We start from the raw sequence: 22798 nt of genomic DNA, 5'->3' as shown, positions 1-22798 counted from the left end.
CGAGAAAGTACATGTCAAGTGTTGGCAAGAAGCATTGGGAAGTAGTGAAAGACACATTGAGATACTTGAGTGGTACATGAGATATGTGCATATGCTTTGGGAAAAGTAGCAATGGTATGCTTGGATACACAAATCCAAACTACGCCAAGAATGTTCATGAAAGAAAATCAACCACATGATATGTTTTTATCTTGTATGGTGGTGCAATCTCATGGATGTCTTGCTTTCAAAAATGTGTTGCATTATCTACCACTAAAGTTGAGTATATTACAACCATAGAGGCATGCAAAAAAAGCCATATGGCTTACTCATCTAATGGGAGATATGGGCCTTAGTGAAGACATGCTATTGTTGCACAATGATAGTAGTGCCATCACGTTGGCAAAGAATTATGGGTTTCATATGAAAACCAAACATATACAAGTGAGGTAACACTTCATTCATGAGGTGCTTGAGGATAAGCGAGTTGGGCTTATCAAAGTTCATACTAATGATAACCCTACACACTTTCTCACCAAGAGTCTGCCCTCTGAAAAGTTTGCACATTACAAGAAGTTAGTGGGAATGGGGTGAGGGTAACTCACATGTATTATACCTCACACATTCTCTCATTCTTTTATCCCCCTTAAATGCATATTGGCCTTTAAGTGGGAGATTATTGGAGTAAAGGCCAATATGGTCGGCTCTAGGCAACTAGCTCAACCAAGATAGGAGACTTCATGGTATGCATAGGTCGAGCAATGGCTTACAAGATACGGGATCAACATGGACCATCTCCCCCCTTTCAATATGATCCCAACTCCCCCTTCATATACCTCTCCCACACACAGAGAAACTTGGCCATGCAACAAGATCTCTACCAATTGTACATACAATATACATGGCTATCACCCAAGTAGCCCCTCTCCCAGAAGATGCCTTACTACAAAGACCACTTCATGAAAACTATGTGGATGGCTTCATTGACAAACCTTGTTACCTAGATGTATACGTGCCACATGAGAGACGAGTAGCCATTGGCCAGATTAGAACATCCTCTCACTAGCTCAAGATCAAGTTCCGGAGAGCAGTCCACATCCTCAAAGTTGAGTGGATCTCCAAATCATGCCAGGAGGAGGTACAGAGCAAGGAGCACTACGTTTGCAAATGTAGAGCCTATAGCACAGTCCGAGCTAGATATCCCACGCTATTTGGAGGAGACACCTCGCTCAAACTAGTTATGGAGTCACCACACCAGCGCTACTTGGGCCAATTCCTAGTTGAGATTCAAAGAGCAAGGAGCACTACGTCTACAAATGTAAAGCCTATAGCATAGTCCTAGCTAGATACCCCACGCTCTTTGGAGGAGACACCTCACTCAGACTAGTTATGGAGTCACCACACCAACACCACTTGGGCCAGTTCCTAGTTGAGATTCAAAGACTTTGCACATCACTACTACAGGTTGGCACTACACAGAGGGGGGTGTCAATCACAGCTTACTAATTTCTTCCAAACAATGACCACCCACATGGCACCTACACACTCGGTGACAATCCAAAGAGCTGAGGAGATCAGAGCAACACATCACCCACAAATACAGGGGTCCCAAACATACATACTACATAAAGAGCAATGAGGGAGATCTGCCAGCAAAATGAGCAGCAGTTGATAGAGTTGAGGGCCTACTCTAGACACTACCCTCATACTATATCATCTGGGATGTATCACACACTCTACCCACCAAACCTACCTAGGTGGAACTAGATATATGAATATCATTTAGCCACACAACTAGACATGTACGATCTCATCCTCCCATCGTATCCCTATACAAGCAGTATTTAGTCTTGTGCACCACCTTGGCTTCAGTTACAATATATCAATTCCAGCACATCACATTTTGATGTCCTGTGACAATCAACATTGTACATGATTTTGTCTCATAGGCTGATTTTATCCTCAGAAGACGATAATCTGTGTGTGTGTGTGTGTGTGTGTGTGTGTGTGTGTGTGTGTGTGTGTGTGTTTTTTACACATAGTCATAGTTAGTTTCCTTTCTTATTTTGCTTTGTGCTACATATCTTGCCCAGACAGTTGTACCATCATACACATGATTGTAACTTATTGTCTTATAGGTCATTTTGGCCTTTTGTAGATATTAATATAATATATCATATCTCTCTCTTTTTTTCGTAAATATATCATCTCTCTCTCTCTCTCTCTCTCTCTCTCTCTCTCTCTCTCTCTCTCTCTCTCTCTCTCTCTCTCTCCATCCCCACCCATGAGCCCCCACCAGCCCCACTGACCTCGCAGTCGCGGGGGACCACCCTAGCCATAGCCACGGCAAGAAGCAAAGCCCGGCACCCACACCCAACTGGCCCCCACCTCCGCAAGAGGCACATGTCGAGGATACAAGGGATACTACCCTACCACCAAGGGGCCCTGCCCCGCCAATTCAGCTGCTCGATGTTAGATAGACCCATGCGAGACATTTTAGGATGACCAAGCTCCATGAGCAATTCCACACCATACTTGGAACACATATAAATTGTACCCAGTCTGTATACCATTTTGTACCAACTCAATTAGTTTATCATAGCATTAGATGGTAGCTTTACTGGGACCTGGAAAGTTTCCTAGACATTTTGTATGTAATGTTTTGGTCTCATAGGCCAACTTGGCCTTTCGTAGACGTTAATATAACTTTCTTCCTCTCTTTCTTTCTTTCTTTCTTTCTTCTCTCTCTCTCTGTGCAATCTTCATTCTTCTTGCAGCTCCGATAGTTTCTCGCACAAGTAGTGAACCTTCACATGGAAAAAACTAATTGTATTACCCTTTGATGAATCCCTCTTTGCCTTCATTTACCACTAGTTGCTCTCACCAACCCTTGCTTTTCATGCAAAAAACCTGACTTAAACTCATGCATGCTCTCCAAATTCTGTCCATCTTTGTCCTTGCCCCTTTGCCAAGAGTTGCTCCTACCAATTGTGGCACTTCGCACAACAAAACTGTCCCAAATGCTTTGTAAGAGGCTCCAACTTACACCACAAATCAGCAAACAATCCTAATAGTAGTCATTGCATGGTCTGGAAACAATTTGTGCATGGCGAGATTCCAACATGTGAGGTTCTCCACTGCTGCACAGAACCCTGGACAGCTGCGATCAGCAAGTTCATGGCAAGAAAGAGGAGAGGGAATAAAAGCTCCAGCCCTAATCTGATCTTGAAAAGCAGATCCATGCGAGAGGAGATGACTCAGCCAAACACTGGGCCAATTAGCAAGAGACAGCTATTACTAGTGCAACAAGCTTGCCCTGCTGATGCTGCTCCCTGCATCCACGATGTCTTTCTCAGCTTCCAGCTGCTGCTCTCAATATCCACAATGTTAGGAATGACTTCCCCTACCTCCGCTACAGCTGCATGGAGGCCAGAATGGGTGTGCTAGCTTGCATGCATCTCCAAATGAACCAAATAGATGAAGATGGCAACTTTCACTTCCATGACTATTAACTTTTAAGTGGCTGCCAAAACTTGGTCCAGATTTAAAATTTAACATGCAGTTAATGAGATTTAACTTGCTTCTTAAGTGTGTAACATGTCATCATGTCAAAATATAGTCATGCTTACAATCAAATAAAAAATCTCAGATTGCTGTTTCCAACCATGCAATTCTATTCCCAAGTTTCTATCTGGAAAGAACTTCCCTAGTTTCACTCCTATCCTCCACATCGTCCATGTCATGCACTGTTACTAATGCAATGTCCTACACTCTTACTAATGCGTTGCCCGTGGCTTGCACTGTCACTAATGCAATGGCCATAGTGCCCATCATGCCCATAGTTACTTAGAAATAAGCTCACATGTTGCTATCATATCCCTTCTTGAAAATGGCAATTGACCCCAACTGCATATAGATCAAGTCCCAAAAGACATTCAAAAACTCAAATACATGTGGCAGAGTGATGCTTGTAATATTTGCAACTACTGCTACCATATACATGTCCTCAACATGTATTAAAAACTAGATTTGACCACATGGTACGTACTGCACTTATCATAGAGTCCCAAAGCAAATAGGCCGTCAATAAAAAGTACCTTGGGTGAGATGTAAAGTGTGTCACCAGATGACCTATAGATACCGAGCTTTTTGTACCACGGGGTGACCCCTCTTGAGCATCAGACAATGGTCCAGACAATGGTCCAAACCTATGTTGTGCTAAGCCTGAATAAGCCAGGACCAAAGTCAGCTCTAACCAAAAAGCCTAAAGAAAAAGATGCAACAACTGAGGTGAATCTGCTAGTTCATCCCTTGAGACACCACTTCATAGATTTTCTTATATGTGAATAGTTGCTCCAAGACCAAGAGTTCGTCAAGATCCTCTGTCTCTGACAATACCTTATCAAACTTATTCTCTGGCAAATAACCACAGTAAGGTCTATGATTCTTTATGGCACTTATTCATCATAAAGGAACAATGTACATCTGCCAGGGACTGTCCTCTTTCCTGAATCAAAACCACAAGTTAAGAAAAGGGGAACAAAATAGGCTGAATCTGCCCCTTTTCTACGTCCTCATTCACATAACTCATATACTTGTTCCATTGGGTTGCACTATCTCTGCATTGTGATCTGCTTGGTGGAGTACTATGTGGCTCTAGATCAACAGCATGATCCTTAAGCCTTACTTGCAGAAATTACCCTAGCAAAGATTTTGCATTTATGATGCTTAGTTGCCCTTCACAAAGCTTATTTTGCACTTTGTATGTTTCACAGACATTTATTTTCTTCAAAAAAACCAAGGTGGGGTGAACAGGCTGAAAGCATTTCTGGAACAGGAATTTTGAACTTGTCAGAGTGCATCCCCATTTTACTCCTGTTAGCAATCTGTATACTTCAAGATCAGAAAAATCTGCTCCAGTGTCTTGATGAGATTATTAGCCACTTTCTAGCTGGCATGATGCTAGAGTATGAAGTGAATAGCATTATCCCCTTACTACAAGGAGAGAACTGTACTACAAGACTTTGAGCCACCTTTAGAACATAAAAACAGGATAAGTTGAGAGTTGAGCCTTACATCCATCCCCCTTGACAAAGCTGCTTTGTCTCGAAACAGTTTGTATGCATTCTGAGCTGATTTGGCAAAAAACTCCTTCTCTTCAGGCCTGTAGATTTCCCATATGACAGGTTAGTAACACACTTTGGTCTCTTGTAAGCAGAATTTTTAGGCCATAAGAAGATACAATATTTTTCCCCGCTCACATGGTTGATTTTCTGGCCGTACAAGATAGCATGGAAAAATACACAGGAAAACTTTCTAACATACTTCACACTGCGAGAGATTAAAACAAGAGCTATGAATATTTTATAAAACACTTATTCCCACACGAAAAAGCCATCGCGATTTTCATAAGTGTTCTATTTCAGATACTTAATGATATGATAGAGTTCAGAACCATATATGTTTCATCCGGATGTGCCCCATCATACTTCTTCCATGCTTCCACAAACTTTTGAAATTATCATTTCATATTTATGTCAAAAAGGCAATAACACAAGGAAACGCCAATATAAATCCAGCAAAAATTTTACTCATTTTTTTAATTTTTGATGGACAAACATGTGTGACCGTGCATGTGCAATTTACTATGGTATTTACAAGACACAAAATTTATCTGCAAGTTACTACAGTATTTGCAAAACACAAAAATGTATGTTTCATAAACATTGGAAACTGTTGACACAAATCAGTTCAAAAAAGACAGTTACAGAACTGTGGCCCTATCCAACGTTACATCATTAAAATGTTCACATAGTACAACCTATTACTTAATGGCCTATACCTTGTCTATAAACAATTTTGATGTTAGGGTTCAGCAGAGGGGAGGTTTGTGCACTACATGATTGTTGTGCACATGTTACTTCACTCTTTGCAACCAATACAATAAATTGTATAGTGGAGTTCCCTCACATGAGAAACAACATAGTTTTAACAATTAGTGAAGTGGTAGTTTCACATTCCCAAACCTGTTCTGATGGGGCAATGAAGATGAGTCAAACCCGCTTTGATACCACTGTTGGATATTGGAGCTCAGGAAGTGAGAATCAGAAGCTATGGCAGATAGAACTCCATGAGAGAGAGAGAGAGAGAGAGTTCATTCGGAAAGAGAAATGAGAGAGAGAGAGAGAGAGATGATGATCACCTGCAGCCCTACGTGATCTGCAGATCCTAGGTTTGCAGAACAACACGAGAGATTGAGCCCTGCCCGCAAGCTGCTTTTCCTTGGGCAGCACGGCACACACACCAGCAGTTGATAACAGGAACTGCATAGCAGGTGGGTGTGGCCTTGGGGGTGTCTTGCATCCTGGCATACCTGCAGTTTGACAGCAGATCTGCAGGCAATTTTCTGTGCCGCTGCCATTCTGTGCCGCTTGGCAGCAGCACTGCTGTCATCAGTTCTGATCAGACCTGCAGCACTGTAGACATGTCTGTTCTAGCCTTAAAACCTCCTGCAGACCTGACCTTCTTGTCAGACCTGCATGCACTGCTTTAGGTGTGACTTGTGTGACCTCAGGCAGCAAGAGAGAAAGGTACACAGAGGTGCAGATCTGTGACACAGCACACACACATGCAAAAATGGCTGGACTTGATACTGCATTACTTGATCAAACCGTGGAAGCCCTTGGTCCAGACTCCAAGGCTGATGAAGAAGAGGAAATGGTTCCCTGCACAGAACAGATGGTGCCCTGTTCTGATAATCAGCCAGCTAGCAACCATCCCAAGCATGCTTTGGAAGAAGGTATGGGTTGTTCGAAGGCTCCTGCTCTGGCACATACTTTCGTCTGCTCTTATACACAGGCAGCCACTGCTTCCGATGAATCCCAAGAGTTGGATTGGGATCACCTGCTTGAATTTGCTAACACATTGTTGGGTGATTTTTGTTCACCAAAATCTTTCATGCAGTTCTGACATGGTTGAGGATGATGTCCTAGATACTGGCATGGATACCAAGGCTGTGCTGCGTTGAGCTTCTGGATTTTATGAGAAGGGTGTCATCTTGTTTTTCACAGACAGAATTCTAATGCTTGCAAGGATCCGTCAATGGTTCTATTCCTCGATGCAGGCAGACTGTGTTGATGAAATCTTTGTAGGCCCCAGGGGCTTTCATGAAGTGCTACTGCATTCTCCTGAGATGCAGGACAATCTATTGGCAAAGTGACCTTTGTATTGCAACAGTCATTTGGTTCATGTTGTACCTTGGAGGCCTATGGAAAATTTCCAATGTTTGCTTCAGGATGAATGTCCCATTGGAATGGAAGTTGAAGGCTCCCAACAGTATATTGGCCTTTGTTGAAGGATGCCATGGCTGCCATTAGCACTGTTTTGGTGCCACCACCTACATTGTGTGCTTCCAATCAGAACCATTTGTGTATATTGCAGGGGACTGCCCGCAAGAGGCCTGGTTGGCTGCATATAAACTACTCTGGCATGCGTCCATTGCTTTTTCAGCTCAAATGGGACACCTTTGCATGCCATCACTTTTCTTGTAGGCAGTTGGGTCACTTTATATGTGAGTGTCCTGATAAAGTGGATGGAAATGTTACCCTATGATAGATGCAAACATGTTTGATGAGGAGCCGGAGGATGGTGAAACCCCTCTGCAGAGGGCTATGGATAAGGGTAGACAACCCATGCACTCATGTGATGAGCCAGCACCTACTTGGACAAGGGTTCATTCGAAAAAGAGTAAAATAGTTGAGGCTCCATCATCCCCAATTCAGCACTCCAGCCCTCAAGATTCCTTGTGCACTATGTGCGAAGAAAGGGTGTATCTCCTCCTAATGGAATTCCTTTGAATGTTCTCCCCTTGCACCAAGTAGAGTAGGAAATGCTATTGTATCTACTAATCATCCTAGGCACCTACCGGCAGGCCTTGCTTTTGATTGTAAAGGCAAGATGGTAGATATCCTCGTTCGGCCCCGACAGTGAAAATTAACCTTCCTCTTCAAAGTCTGCTCATCTGGGGTAGAATGCTTTTGCAGCCTTTATGTATTTCCTAGATTATGGGATTTTTTAGCATTGGCAAAGAAAGTTCAAGCGAGGTGTGAGCAGCCTCATCCTTGATTTTTTTGATTTCACATATGCAAATTGCCACTTGGAATGGGCACGGGATTTGTTCCCATAGTAAGCAACATGACGTGTGGCCATAGTTGTTTTGAGAGACATCTAGAATTTCTTTCAGACATCTGCAGTTGTCTGAAAAACAGACGTCTGAAAACCCTATTTCAGACGTGGCATTTTTTTAAATAAAAAATTCAACAATTTTTTTAAAAAAACAAGCGATTGCTGGTCACTTTTACCAGATGAATATTACCCTAAGTCCATGTAGCCTAGAAAACACTTTCTTGACTAGAAACTAAGGAAATCAGCCTGCAGGAACTCACGTGGCACAAACTGTGGGAAACACATCTCCCTACTGCTGCCCCAAACTTTTTTTTCGTGAAGATAATTGAATTAAGTGGAAAATATTTACATCAGACCATCAGGACAGCAAAGAAAAAATACAACTGAAATTCTACCACAACTCTAACGCAGAAATGTCACTCAGAAAGGACATCTGAAGTGGAGCGAACAATATCCAGCCAGGGAGTAGCAATGTCAGGAAGAACCAGATCAGCTGAGACCATTGAGGAGATCTGCCATAACACTAAACCACGAACATGGGCCACATGACCATGGATACCTGATACTGAATCAAAAATGAAGGTATTCCAAGTACACCATATATGCCACAGGGCTGTCCATCTAAGGAAATGGAAAAGGCAGGCAAAATCTGAGTGCAAAGAGGACGAAGAAGTCATCTTTCCCATAATCCATGAACGAACTAATATCCGGTGTTGAGTTGCCGCAGACCACACACGGTAAACAAAACTCCAAATCTATCTACCAACATGGCAAGACACAAAGAGATGCATGCAGTGCAGAATACACAACGACCAGAAGAGATCTTGCGGGCACGCAGCACATCGCCAGTTGGAAGACGCCCAATATGTAACCTCCACATAAACACTTTACCCTAATATGGAACCTTAGACTTCCAGAGTTGGATGAATCTTTCCTGCCACTTCCTTTTACTATCCCGAATATGCCATAATTTATTTGCCTTTCCCGTGACCCAACTCTTGGTCTTCTGGAGCTTCTGGAGCCATGCATTGAGGCAGATGCAATGTTTTGCCTTTGATATTCTGCACTTTAATCATCCTAGGTGGAAGTAATTCTACAATCATTGTTGATGAAGCACATCCAAGCTCGAAATGGATCTTACTAGAGATAGGTGCAGCCCATATTTATGGAGAAAATCAGCTCTTTAAATTCAAGGCTTCGACTGTCTATATTGAAGATCAAGGTATCCTTATGGTAGCAAATACTTTTACAAGGGACGTATTTATAGGCTTCTAGGGGAGAACAATCATTGTAGTGGGTGAGTGGAGCATCTTTGAGTGAGCTCTGACTCATACAACGGTGAACTTAGTGCACAAAGAATATGTTACATCATTACAAAAGAAGGGAATAAGTCACAAAAGGTCTGCAATAGTGTTGTGAATGCCGGGAATGTGCTAAAAGGTTACATCCAAGGAATCAAAGAAAAGGGACCACCAAAGTAGATGTTTATTTCCTCTTTCATTTGGGGCGTTTTTTATAAGATAACTCGGCACATGTTGTAGATCTGTCCGTATAGTAAAAGGAACAAATTTTACAAAAAGCCTAAAAGCCTTTATAGCTTTAATCATGGCTGGGATTTCACGCTAATATGATGGATAATTCTTTTGCGTGGCATTGAACATTCTTGACACATACCGGCAGATGTGGAGAGTTGGCGAAGTTGTCACCACATCTTCTTCTTCACAAAGACATGCTCCCCAACCTCAATCTGAAGCATCTATGTAGAGAATGAGGGACAATCCAGTTGGCAGACGAAGAGAAGGAAGATGCCTAACAAGATTCTTGATGTTTTGTACAACCGAGGTTTGGAGAGGTTCCTAGTGGTATACTAAAAGGCACTCCCTACCAAAAACCACCTGACAATGTGCCATCTTGTAAGACTCCTGATGATCTTCCATATCTCTGAGTGCTCTGCTACGGGATCCAATACTTGGTGGCTTGATAGAGCCTCCAAGCCGACCACTGCACAAGACCCAGCCTCGATGAGAAAAATCATGTCCTGTATCCCGACCTCATACAAAAGGTGATGGCCCTCACTGACTACCTGCCAGCAAAAATCCCCCCACAAGATACATCCAAGGTTGGGTGCCACATGGCGAAGAATACGGCAAGCTCCTCTCCACACGAGCTGTGTCGCCTCATAAGACCAAATGCAGTGCTTTGGAGTTTCCAAGTGCTGCTGTGGGCAGTGCTTGCAACCTCCATCCTGCTACATCTGAGCCAACCAACTTCTAACAGCCAAACCCCCATGTGCCAAAAGCCAAACAAAGGACATACGACACCCTCCTCGACCTCCAGCTATCCCACAGGTGATGCTAGAAAGTTCGACGGAAGGCATCCGTAATGTTGTGCTCCGCCCAGTATTTGCTACGCGAAGGCGCCCCGTGTCCTCCTACATCACTACATGTCTACCAATCCTAGCTGTGTACTCCAAGAACCTCAATGGCTTCTTGGTGACCACAGTGGCTGGCCATAGCCTCTCTCCAAGGTCCCACTCCAGCTCATCAAGTGGCCTACTCTCCCATATCCAAAGGCGCCACTTCCGAAACTCCTCCCAAGGCACATAAGGGGCAAATCACCAAGTCTTCCCCTAGAGTCCAAACACACAAATCCTCCTCCAAGGAAGGACAACAATCTCCTCATCTTGTTGCCCTCTGTCAAGAACAAACCGCCCCCCATCCTGCACAACGAAGAACGTCCCATCGGGAGCACCGCCCACTCTACATGTCACCTATAAGAAGAGGATACCTGCCAGTGAGATTCTAGTGGTCCACACCTCACCATGCTCCACCGGCTCTCGGGTCGAGGGGGTCTAGCCACTCTTGAGGGATTGCTGGGTCAAACTCCCTCCTCCTCACCTCAACTCCTCACTAACAACCTGATGCCTGCTGCAACACCTCTTGATCCGCCATCCTGTACACTTCCCGTCATGTCTTGATAGTACGGACAGGGCTAGCCTCCCAGCCAGACCACTAGATGTGGGGGCGCTCACCAATCTATATCCCGTCTCGATCTCTGACCTGGGTTTTCCAGACCACCGGCTGGCGGTCTATCTCCTCCTAACATCCTGGGGGCATCTGAACTAGGGCCTTGCGAAGGCCCTACCACAAAGTTGCGGAGGAAGGAAGATCTAGGTGACGTAATCTAGGCAACCCTGAAGATCCATCTCAAGGATAGCCTCCATCCACCGCCAACCCTCAATCTGCACTCCTGGAGACCCTCTTGTAAAAGGACCTTCCAGGTTTGCCCACCTTGTGTGAGCCACTAGCTTGCCCAAAAGGGCTACGCTCTGGAACTCAGGGTTGATAATCCCAAGCCCTCCCTCAGTCCGATGTCGAATGATGGTCACCCATGCCACCTTGGCCCAAGAATCCCTGGAACTATCTAAGCCAGCCCAAAGAAAATTCCACACTAGGTAGCGAAGCTGAAACACACAAGACGAGGAGAAGCATTAACAAGAGGTAGTGTACCAAGCCGTCGCTAGGAGGACCTGGTTGGCCACCAGGTCTCGATCCGCTAAGGAAAGGCGGACTGTGCTCCAGTAGGTTAGCTTCCGCCTAATAGAGTCCAAAACTGGAAGAAACTGTTGGGCAGGAGCGATGTCCGCTCCCACCTAGAACCCTAGATATCGGATGGTCTGCTCACCCATCTGAACCCCAAGTGGACACCACACTCAATGCTAGAGGCCGAACCTGTAAAAGAACCAACCGACTTTGGCCAATTGATTTTCGCTCCAGCTGTAGTGCAAAATACCTCCAGAGCTAGCCTCACTCTCTCCAACATCAGCTCATCATCCTCTACATAAAGAGCGGTATCATCTGCATACTCTGAGTCCAGCACCTCAGTCTCCTCTCTCACCGGAAATTGAAGGCCATGTGGCCCGCTCATGAGCTCCTCCCTCACCGGAAGTTGAAGGCCACATAGCCTGCTCACTCACGAGAGGAGGAAGTAGGACATCGCCTCCGCAAAGAGTAAGAACAAATACAGGGCAAGAGGGCAGCCTTGCTGAACATATCTCTCTAGCTGAAACTCCTCCCTCCTACCACCACCATATAGTGGCCGATCTATAAAGTGCAGAAACCCCACTGATCCATGCCTGGGGGAAGCCCAGCCTCGCCACGGTACCCTCTAAGAAGTCCCAGTCATCCATGTCATAGGCCTTCTCGAAATCCAAGAGTACTACCAATCCCTAACCACTGTGCTAAGTAAGCTCGGTCGCCTCAAAGAAACCGAAGACACTATCTAGGATGCTCCTATCATGGACGAAACCTATCTAGGTGTCATGAATGATGTCTAGAAGCACGGGGCAAAGTCAACTACCGATCATCTTGGCCAATGCCTTGTAGGCCACTGACAACAAGGTGATCGGTCTCCACTCGCACAGCTCCAACCAGTCTCCTTGACAAGTTGAGAGTAACTTTATGGGAGTTTCTCTTTTCCTTTCACCATACTGACTTGATGTATACACGCCAATCAGGAATCACAAACTTCCAATCACGCCAAGGAGACAATGGCTATAATACTGGTAAAGGAAAAAACCTCAAAAGCCTATCTTGTATAGACGACCAAATGTCATGATAACCTTGAGGTACCCAGAAGTGCTAATGAATACGCTGAAAAGAATAAAGACGAGCCTATCCAGGAATGACACCATCAAGGACTTCCTGCAACCCCAAATGAGCCATCCGATTAAACTTATCTCTGTGCAAATCATTATCAAGCCAATCCAACAACCTAGAAGTATCCAGTACTTCACCTTGCATCGAACTCTCCTCCTTACGAGAATCAAGAAGGCGCTAAACTGCAAAATGTAACATCGCCTGCCAAGATGCGATCAAATGAGAAAGGAGAAAAGACTGGAAGACCTTTACAGATCTTGTGGAACTAAGCACAAGCCACCAAGAAGCATGAATAACTGTGCTACCATGAGAGATTCCAGTCTTTCTATAAAATATTGCAATATCTAACCAGGGATGACTCTCTACACATAGTGCCTACAAAAGAGCTAGCCTCAATGCTGCCATATGCAAGTCAACATCCAACAAAGCTGCTCCCCCCATCCTTTTAGGAGTAGTAATATGCTGCCACAAAATCCACACCTGGCCCAAGTGATTCCCTTTCTTTTTCCACAACATAAATTGGATAGGTTGAACCAATTCCGAAAGAGACTTCTTGGTCCAAGGAAGCATAGGCAAGAAAAACGAAATCATGTTGATCGTGTTGCATTGAGCAACCTTAAGTCTCAGATGAAGAGGCCAGCCTTGAGACTTCCAGTACTACATGAACCGATCATGAATACAAGATGACATCCAATCCAGCAATGTATGAGAAGCTACATCCATGCCAATAGAATAACCCAAGTGTCTGATTATATTTTCCTTAGAAATCACAATTTCATGCCAGCCCAAGGCCTACAAATCATTTTCCGTGCAAGAAAGCAGAGTAGATTTCTGAGTGTTAATATGAAGTTCCGATGCCATCGCAAAAATATTCCATGCAACCATTGCTCAATTGACATCTGAGCAATCAACCTTAAGAAACATGAAGAAATCATGCGCCAAAGATTGCCCCAAAAGTTGGGCCCCACTAGGAAGAGTTAGACCAACAATCTCACCTTGATCAGCCAACTTGTCCAAGCATCGGGTCAGTGACTAAAGCAAACAACAAAGGGCTCAGAGGGCAGTCTTGCCAAAGAGACTGGGATAAGGCAATTTCATCTATGATCCCTCCATTAAGTGCGATACAAGCTATAGCACCCTACCTAATGGTATCCACACAAGAAATCATACGAGGCCCAAATCCCATGGTGGTCATTAGCTGCCGCAAAAAAGATACACCTAACATGATCAAATGCCTTTTCAATATCAAGCTGATCTTGGGGCTAGATTATGCGGTACAAATACGTATGGATAATGCAGCTAATAGTGTGAGAGCTAGTGATTTGACTAAGCAAGTGTCGCCTAGCATCTTTTTTACTAGATGTACATGCCATTGCTTGGATCTTCTTTTAGAGAATGTCAGGAAGCTTGCTTGGATTTCCCCTGTGCTTGCTAAAGCAAATAAAATTACCACATTTATTACACGTAAGCATACAATATTGGCACTGTATGGCCAATTCAACCAAAAAGAATTATTGAAGCTATCAACTACACGCTTTGCTTACATGTTTATCATGTTAGTAAACTTGTTGGATGAGAAATGCTACAATGGCTTGCGTTGTATGGTTATTAGTGATACTTAAGCAAGAAAGAAAGCTTCATGTACAATGAATGGAATCGAAATAGTTAAGATTGTTTTGGGAGCACGTTTTTGGAATGATTCTAAAATGATTGTAAAGATTTGTGCGCCCATTCTTAAAATCCTTCAACTTGCTAATAGAGAAGGGGCCACTATGGGCCTTTTGTATGAGATGATTAATTGAATGATAGAGAAAATAGATTCCTTGGAAGGAGTGACCGATTCTAGGGTGCAAGAGATCGAAGGGCTTTGTATGAACAAATAGGATATGATGCATTCACCTTTACATGCTGCAACCTTTCTTTTGTATCCTATTTGGCGAGCCAAGAATCTTGATAGTGACAAGGAGGTGTAGGATGACAGTGCTAGAAAGGCATACAAAGTATGATGTGGATATGCAAGGTATAATAAGTGATGAGCTTGACACGCACAAGTTGGAATCAAGTGCATTTTCTCAGCCACATGCAAGAGATGAGAAAAGAATGCATCCGGACGTTAAATGATGGGAGATATTTGGGCCATGTGTACCCAAATTGCAGCAATTTGGCAGCAAGGATACTTTCACAAGGGTCTTGTGCCTCACATTGTGAGAGAAATTGGAGCACATTTTCAATTATTGAAATAAAGAAAAGGAAAAAGTTGCTTCCAAAACGTACAGAGCAGCTTGTATACATTCATACAAATCTTCGTCTCATAAACAAAATTAGAGAAAAAGGCTATGAAAAGATGGAGGTTACATTGGACATGCTCAATAAGGAGAAGGATGATGATAGATTGCTTGCATTGCAACAGATACAAGAGGAGGAAGAGGGCATTCTAGCCTCATTGTCATAGAGGGGGGCAAGCACTAGTGATGTTCCTAGCTTGAGTTCTCTTGGTCCATATCAGAGGAGGAGGAGGAGGAGGACTGCACTCTTGAGAATGATGAAGAAGATGAGTACATCAATTAGCAGTGACTAGTTGCTACTAGCTAGTCACTGATGTCTAGCATCCATAGTCTGTAGCCTATAGCCTTGTTACAGACTAGTCATGACTCACTACAGCTCGTTGGCTTGATGTCAATTCCTTCTATATTGATTCAGACAAACCTCAATATTCTAATTTGAGCTGTGCATTGTTCTCTGGAGTCTGGACATATCTTTTATTTTGAAATTAGCACATGTTATGTATCATGATTTATCTCAAAGTTTGTTTTCCATCACAGCATCGGAGACATGTTTACTATGTTTAACAAGGATGTGCGCATCGGAAGCCGGAAGCCGGCTGAACCTCATGCTGGGAAGCAACCATCCCTGTCCAGGGAACCATTTATTCCCATTACCTCTACAGTATCCACCACCTAGTCTATGAAGGCCATGTTCAGCTCTGGCATGATGCACTACCTGAGCAGTGAGTATTCAGAGCTTTCCCTCTTGCTGCTGCATTGCAAATGTGCAGCTGTGCACAGCAACCCTAATCTGATTTTGCAAGTTTTCCTTGTGTGTCACCCTGTCTTTGGTGACCCTGCAGGGTACACACAGAATCCCACGAAGAAAACTCCCACACTCGGGTCAAGCTGTCAACACAGTCCGCAGCCCTGTGGATGCCGTTTACAGGGGGGCTCTATACACAGCATGTATTCACTCTGTTGGTGTGCAAGCACTGCCCGGATAGGTCTGCAGTATGTGCAGTCTCCCAATCTCCCCAGCGACATTTCAAAAACCCTAACATGCCTTCTCTGCAGTCACGCAGGCTGCAGGGGCACAAAACCTGGTCACTATTCTGCAGGTCATCTCCAAGAGGACTGCGCATAGCAGCCCGCTGGTCTTCAACCTACTGGCCCGAATGCAATGTTTGCCATCTCTCTCTCTCTCTCTTTTTTTTTTCCGTAAGGTGCCCCACAGCACTACTGCGAGACAGGAGGCTAGCTCACTCAGGGGGACCCACACACAGAGTAGTGACAGACTTTCTTCACAGATCGGACCCTACAGACACTACTAGCCTTGCAGAGACAGAACTACCCCACTAGATGCCTCCCATTCCATGCCATGGAGTCACATTGGAAAGAGCTATTTCACTTTGTCGAGCACAACCACCCCGTCTACCAGGACTGTGTCCAAGGAGGCTGCACCACAGTAGGATTATAGCCATTATCACAAGACACCGAAGACTCACCAACAGGCATATCATTAGAGCAGTTAGGGACCGCATCATAGCTGAGATTATGTGCAGAGTTGAGATCAACTACAACCTACAGTCTCCACCACATTTTTCTGTACATAGTTTTGTCAGATTTGACTTTCCTTTTCCTTTTCTTTCTACCGATGGGACAACCCTATACATGGTTCTACTCTAGCATAGTCCCATCATAAAGTTATTCTTAGCATTGTTTCATAAGCCCCGTACTTATTTAATATTATCTTCACCTTACTAATGAGATGACATTAGACATGGATGTACTTGGGATTTTGTCTCGTAGGCCACATATATGCTGTTTGTACCAACATTTTGGGGAACGAGAAACCTGAGCAAAGAAAGAAATCAGTGGATAATGACCTTAGAGGACGCTGCTCTGCATCAAGTTCTGCAAACTTCCCTCTTGAAATTGCCTCCTTTGTAAACCCTATCTTCTCATAGAGCTTTGCAAGACTAAATCGCCCTGTATTTAGACAAAATCAATTTGGTCATAACTGCTTTAGTTTTCATACATTAGTTTAGTACACAGGAAGAGCCCAGAGCTATCATGAATAGCTTTTTAAGGTCAGATGCTTCTTTCAGAAAAGCTTACCAACAGTTCATTCTGAATTGTGTTTCTCATTACACTTCGCAATATGTATTACGGTGGGATTTGCTATTCATGCATAAACAAACCTGTGACAACTCCAATTGAGCCTGTCAATGTCAATTTCTCAGCCACAATTGCTCCAGTTGCCATAGCAATATAATAGCCCCCACTTGCAGCTACATCCACCATTGATGCAATAACAGGCTTCTTGGCTGCTAACAACCTTAGTTCTCTCCATATCCTGCACATAGAAAAACTATGATCACCATCACAATTATGAGAATAACCAGTACAACAGCCCCAATAGCAACCATATGAAAACAGTCTGCCCAATTAACCTCACAATTATTCATTTATGTTCCAGGTTGTGTGTGTTAATCAGCAAAGTCTTCTCACCCTCCTATCACTATTAAGCTATTTACACTGAGCAGGAATAAATTTGCATTTTAAGGTGTTTGCTCATCTTTATCCTCATTGAAGCTTTGAGTTTTCTTTAGACCTTATCCTTCCATGGTGGCAAATTCTCCTTCGTCGCTTTACATGAAAACACCTTGAAACACAACTCTAATTCTATTTCATATGCTATAAGCAAATAAGTAACAGTTGCCCAACACCACTATTACCATCAAACGTAAGTTGACTTCTCTGCTCATGCAGAGCACAAAAAAATTCCAAACTCGTAACCACGAGTGCAGCATCTGATAATTGAACAGACACAGAGAAACAATGCAATACTCACTAATGGAGGAGGCATACTTACTACACATAGGGCAAGCATATATGCATGCATGAACAAGCCTTGAGTTTGGAACTCAGATAATGAAATCAAAGAGCATAACAGCCTTGAGAATACAACAACAAGAATTATGAACAGAGTACACCTTGCAAGGTAATGTACTGGATAAGAAAATAACCCCATGAACTGATAGAATATGGCCCCCAACAGGAAGAAAACCAAGACCAGCCCTTTCACTAATAAGAAAAGCCAAGTGCCCCAAGCAAGCTAATATCCTGGATTAAAAAACAATGCCAGAAATTGAGAGAATATGAACCCAACAGGAAGAAAACCAACACAAACCTTTTCATTAATAAGAAAACACAAATGTCCCAAACATAGACACATGAAAAATCCTAGCACAGCAATCAAAAGAAAGAAAAGGATTGTCTACAAAAAGGGACACTTTCAACACAGCATAGAGGTGCTCCTACACAGACTTCTTCATTGCCGAGTATGGGCATACGTGCTACATACAAATCAGAGGCAAGTGCATCACCACCAGGGCTGTCAATCCGCAACACCACAGCTTTGAAATTTTTGGCATCTGCATATCAACGGAGCAAAATAGCCAAAAGCTCTCATCAGTAACCAAATCAATAACTCACACAAGTGTTCTCGTACTCTGACCACCCTCGTATTTATAATAGTAAGCCAATAGTTATTTACTAGGTATCTTCTAGATAGAATGTAAAAATTCTGAAGAAAGAATCAATGGCACTAAGAAGAATGTCAACACCAATCTGACATGCAAAATTTTAATGTATGCCATGGTAAAATTCTGGTGATGAAACAGATGTCCAGCCTCTCAATTCTAAATTACAAACACCACCTATCATCAATGATTTACCGTGCTTCCCATACCTCAAATGCATTGCCAAAAGTACAACACATGTATGCAGCATGAGCTCAGAACATGTAAATAACACTGCACAATGTGCATCCTTTTGGGATAGCCAAAAAGGACATAAATGTGCCTGTGTTGCATTGAACTGAATAGACAATGTACATTGATGAATGAGAAAAACAGAGATACTATGTTGTTATAATCCACTACACAGAGCACTGAAAGGGCTGATTAATTACAGAAGCCACATATGGGAGAGCCCACATTGCCAACAGCAGGCCTAAGGGAAAAGTACACAAACATGCCCACTCATACATACACACCCAGAGGCATAAAGCAGAAAACATACAAAGGGCATGGCATGACAACTACACAGGAGCAGTGTTTGTGTCCCATGCTGGTATATTTGGTGACACGGAAGGTCATGCCAGCAGGAGAAGAGACCAGGCCCAGCAAAAAAAACCCCTAAACTGGCTGTGCTAGGCCCTAAACAGGCACAGCACCAGGAAGGAAAGAGACTAAAACTGATTACACCAGACCCCAGAGGCCCTAGAAGCAGGTCATGCAGTAGATTTGAGGCAGAAACCACACACACACTCACAAGGAGAATCAGGCTTATCATAAGATGCTTGAGGATAAGAGATGGGTGATTGAGAAAGGACATAAATTTTGGTCTTGCTGAGATAGTAAGGCTAAGTGGTGTGATCAACTGCTTCAATTGTGGAGTCTTCTTAAGGGGGGTCTCCCTGCAGCGTAATATGTATCTGCACCATGACATCTAAGATTTCTTGCTTATCATCAGGGGTCGGGAGGCTTCCTATCAAGGATCTCACTGCAGGGTAATATATATCTGCACTAGGACATCCAAGATATCTTGCCATTGTCCCAATAGGAATCCAAGTCCAGTCCTTGTGGGACAACGGTTCTCAGTGCGATTGTCTACTGTCACATACCCAAAAACCATAGGACTTGTACAAATTTGACAAGAGAACCAGAAACTCTACTGAAGTCCTCCATGGCTGCAACAAAAGCCCTAAAGTCACTCTAATCATCTAAATGTGTCGTCTGCAAACTCCACATCAAGAAGCTCATCAAACTCTAGGAAAAGCAACTTAATACATCTATGCTAGTGTATCTATCTGTTCAAAAGGAGTTCATGGACTTAGCAACAGATAAGAACAGGAAGCAACAAGCACATATCCCTGTCATACAAATCTATGTATACTGATTCCTGAACCTCTCTCCAGAAACCACAGTGACAAGGACCTGACACTGGGCTGAAGAATAGAGAGTTACAACTTCTGTGGCCCTTTGCTCTAAAAATCCAATACTCAACGTAGTGCCTTCCAAGAACTCCCAATCCACTTTATCGTGCACCTTCTCAAAGTTGAGAAGAAGCACACTCAGGTCCCAGTATCCAAAATGCACAACCGCGGTGGACCTCTAGAATGTGAAGATCTCCAAGATGGTGAACTCCTAAACAGAACTTATTTGAGTGGAATGGATACCGTATGGCATCAAAGGGGCCAATCTCAGGTAGATCACCTTTGCAAGGATCTTATAAGCAATTCCAAGAAAGTGATCAGTCTCCATGCTGTGTGAACTCCAATCTGCCCTTCATACCCTTGGGGATGAGATGTATCAATCCTCAGATAGTCTGTATGGCATGTCTCCTGATGTCATGATCTCCTAAAAAGTTAAGATATGCCTATGTTGAGAAAAACCATTGGCTCAAGACAAAAGTCTTGTCCAATGCATCATCTGTCTAGGCACTTGCCTTAGGCCAATGCTGCAAGACCCTTCACAAGCTCCTCTTTGCAAATAGCCATCAAATACCTACTCATCTCATGGAGCCCAACAAAGAAGTGTATCTCTCTATAGCCACCCACCCACCAACTCCTAGGGGCCACGTGCTATGGATGCATTCAAGTCTCCCAAGTCTCCACACTGCCTATATAGAGTGTCTAGGTATTATATATAGAAGAAATCTCTGTTAACTCTGTCTCTTGTATGGTCCAACACGAAGCTTTCACATGGAATCTATACTCTAATCTAGCTTTGTTCATCACACCTATCTCCCTTCTAGCAGTTTCTATCCTCTCCACCACCCATCTACATCCTAGATGTCTCTCCTCCCTGTGAAGTGCAGCCATTGACACTCCAGCATTCTCCTTCTCTAGAATGCTCTCACTCTTCATGGCCTCCTCTCAAAAGAAGGAACTAATCTCTTGTCAGCTCTAATCAAAATCTAGTTTCCCAGCTAACTAGAAAAGATCTAGACCCCCCGAATCTCTGTGACTAACTAACTCTCTACGGACGAAATGTGGATGCATTGTTGGCAGCGCAATGTTTTCCATTGTATCGTGCACCTTTGCCAACACACAATCTACTAGTCTTTCTAGCATGCAACCTGCAGAAAGATGTGCATGGAACAATTTGATGGCTGAATTATATGCAATGGATCTTCGCGACCACATACATCTTGAAGATCCTGGTTGTATATTTAGCCACAATACACTTAAGTCATATTTGGATAGGCTTGGATCATTGCTACTTACCTATGGATGCAGATTGAGATGCCACACATTATCATGCTACCTAAATGATCTACAGCAAAACATCAGTATCAAATGAGATCTTCAAAGCAAAGTTTACAGTATCATGCACCTTTTCCAACACATAATCTACTAGTTTTTCTAACATGCAACCTGCAGAAAGATGTGCATGGACCAATTTGATGGCTGAATTATATGCAATGGATCTTTGCCACCACATACATCTTGAAGATCCTGGTTGTCTATTTAGCCACAATTCACTAAGTCAAATTTGGATAGGCTTGGATCACTGCTACTTACCTATGGATGCAAAGTGAGAGACCACACATTATCATGCTCCCCAAATGATCTACAGCAAAACATCAGTGCCGAATGAGATCATCAAAGCAGAGTTATAGTGCCTCCTATGGTGATGGAGGCCCTTTTTTAGATGATCAGCCTTTTGCACAAAGTACAAGCTATACATCCTTACATATTGGCGAGGAGAAATTCGAAGGCTTCTACACAACTAGCACAAGTAGGATATGCGAGCTTATGGTATACAAGTAGAGCAACGGCTCATCGGATATGGGATTGACATGAAGCACCTCCCTCCCTTCTAGTATGATCCCGACCCCCCCTTCATACACCTCTCTCATAGTGAGCAGACCTAATCATGAGATAATCTCTATTAGCTACACATTAGCATACATGGATTTCACCTTGATAGCCCCTCTCCTTGAAGATTTCATACTACAAGTATCACTTTCTAAGGACTAGGAAAAATAGTTTCATTGAGAGACATAGCTCACATCCCTAGAGCTAAAGAAATTACAAAGGAGAAGGTGGAGAACTAGGAACACAACATATGCAGATGTGAAGCCAAATATAGTCATGTTGAGATACCCTACACTATTTAGAGGGAACATCTCTCTTTAGAATAGTCATGGAGTCCCTAGATCAACAACACTTGGGTCAATTCCTCCTTGAGATTTAGATGCTTCCGATATCATTATTATAGTTGTGCATTGTCACGAGAACATGAAATTTTGATGCTTCACTTCCGTTTGATTAAAAGTTAGTCAAATGTGTAAATGTGACTTGCACATGTGAGTTGCAAGTTAATTATTTTTAATATGGGACCTAGGATCCTAAGATATCAATTAGTGCCAAAGGAAAAAGTTATAATAAGTTATGACTGACACATACTAGGGTGGTACTCAATGTCAAATTTTGGCCTAGACCAATTTATTGGCCATAAATGGCAATGGTGACATGAGAGACTAGGCATTAATTAAATTTAAATAGCTAAGAATTTCTCAAGGATACTTGGGAGACAAATTGGCCTAACCGACTTACTTATTAGCTAATGGAATTACTTTTCTAAACACAAATAATTACTAAATTATTTTTTAGAATTTACGAGAATTATTGGCTAG

At 43.2% G+C, this 22798-nt stretch overlaps 1 protein-coding gene across 1 annotated transcript in view; it reads right to left on the bottom strand.

Annotated features, from left to right (window-relative positions):
• The window catches only part of SPPA (signal peptide peptidase), a 111445-nt gene that overhangs the window by 17101 nt on the left and 71546 nt on the right, over positions 1-22798 (bottom strand). Inside the window, exons 9-12 of the mRNA XM_087684853.1 lie at positions 18456-18525; positions 17290-17444; positions 16975-17077; positions 5056-5143 (exon numbers count right to left, since the gene is read on the bottom strand). Of these exons, the coding sequence (XP_087540979.1) occupies positions 5056-5143; positions 16975-17077; positions 17290-17444; positions 18456-18525 (416 nt within the window). The remainder of the gene's footprint in view (positions 1-5055; positions 5144-16974; positions 17078-17289; positions 17445-18455; positions 18526-22798) is intronic.

This window comes from Lygodium microphyllum, chromosome 9 (genome assembly GCF_053477565.2).
Source record: "Lygodium microphyllum isolate KBCC chromosome 9, Lygodium_microphyllum_v1.1.10, whole genome shotgun sequence".
Classification (NCBI taxonomy): domain Eukaryota; kingdom Viridiplantae; phylum Streptophyta; class Polypodiopsida; order Schizaeales; family Lygodiaceae; genus Lygodium; species Lygodium microphyllum.
Note: the sequence above shows the minus strand (reverse complement) of the source record. Positions and strands in the feature narration are given on the sequence as shown.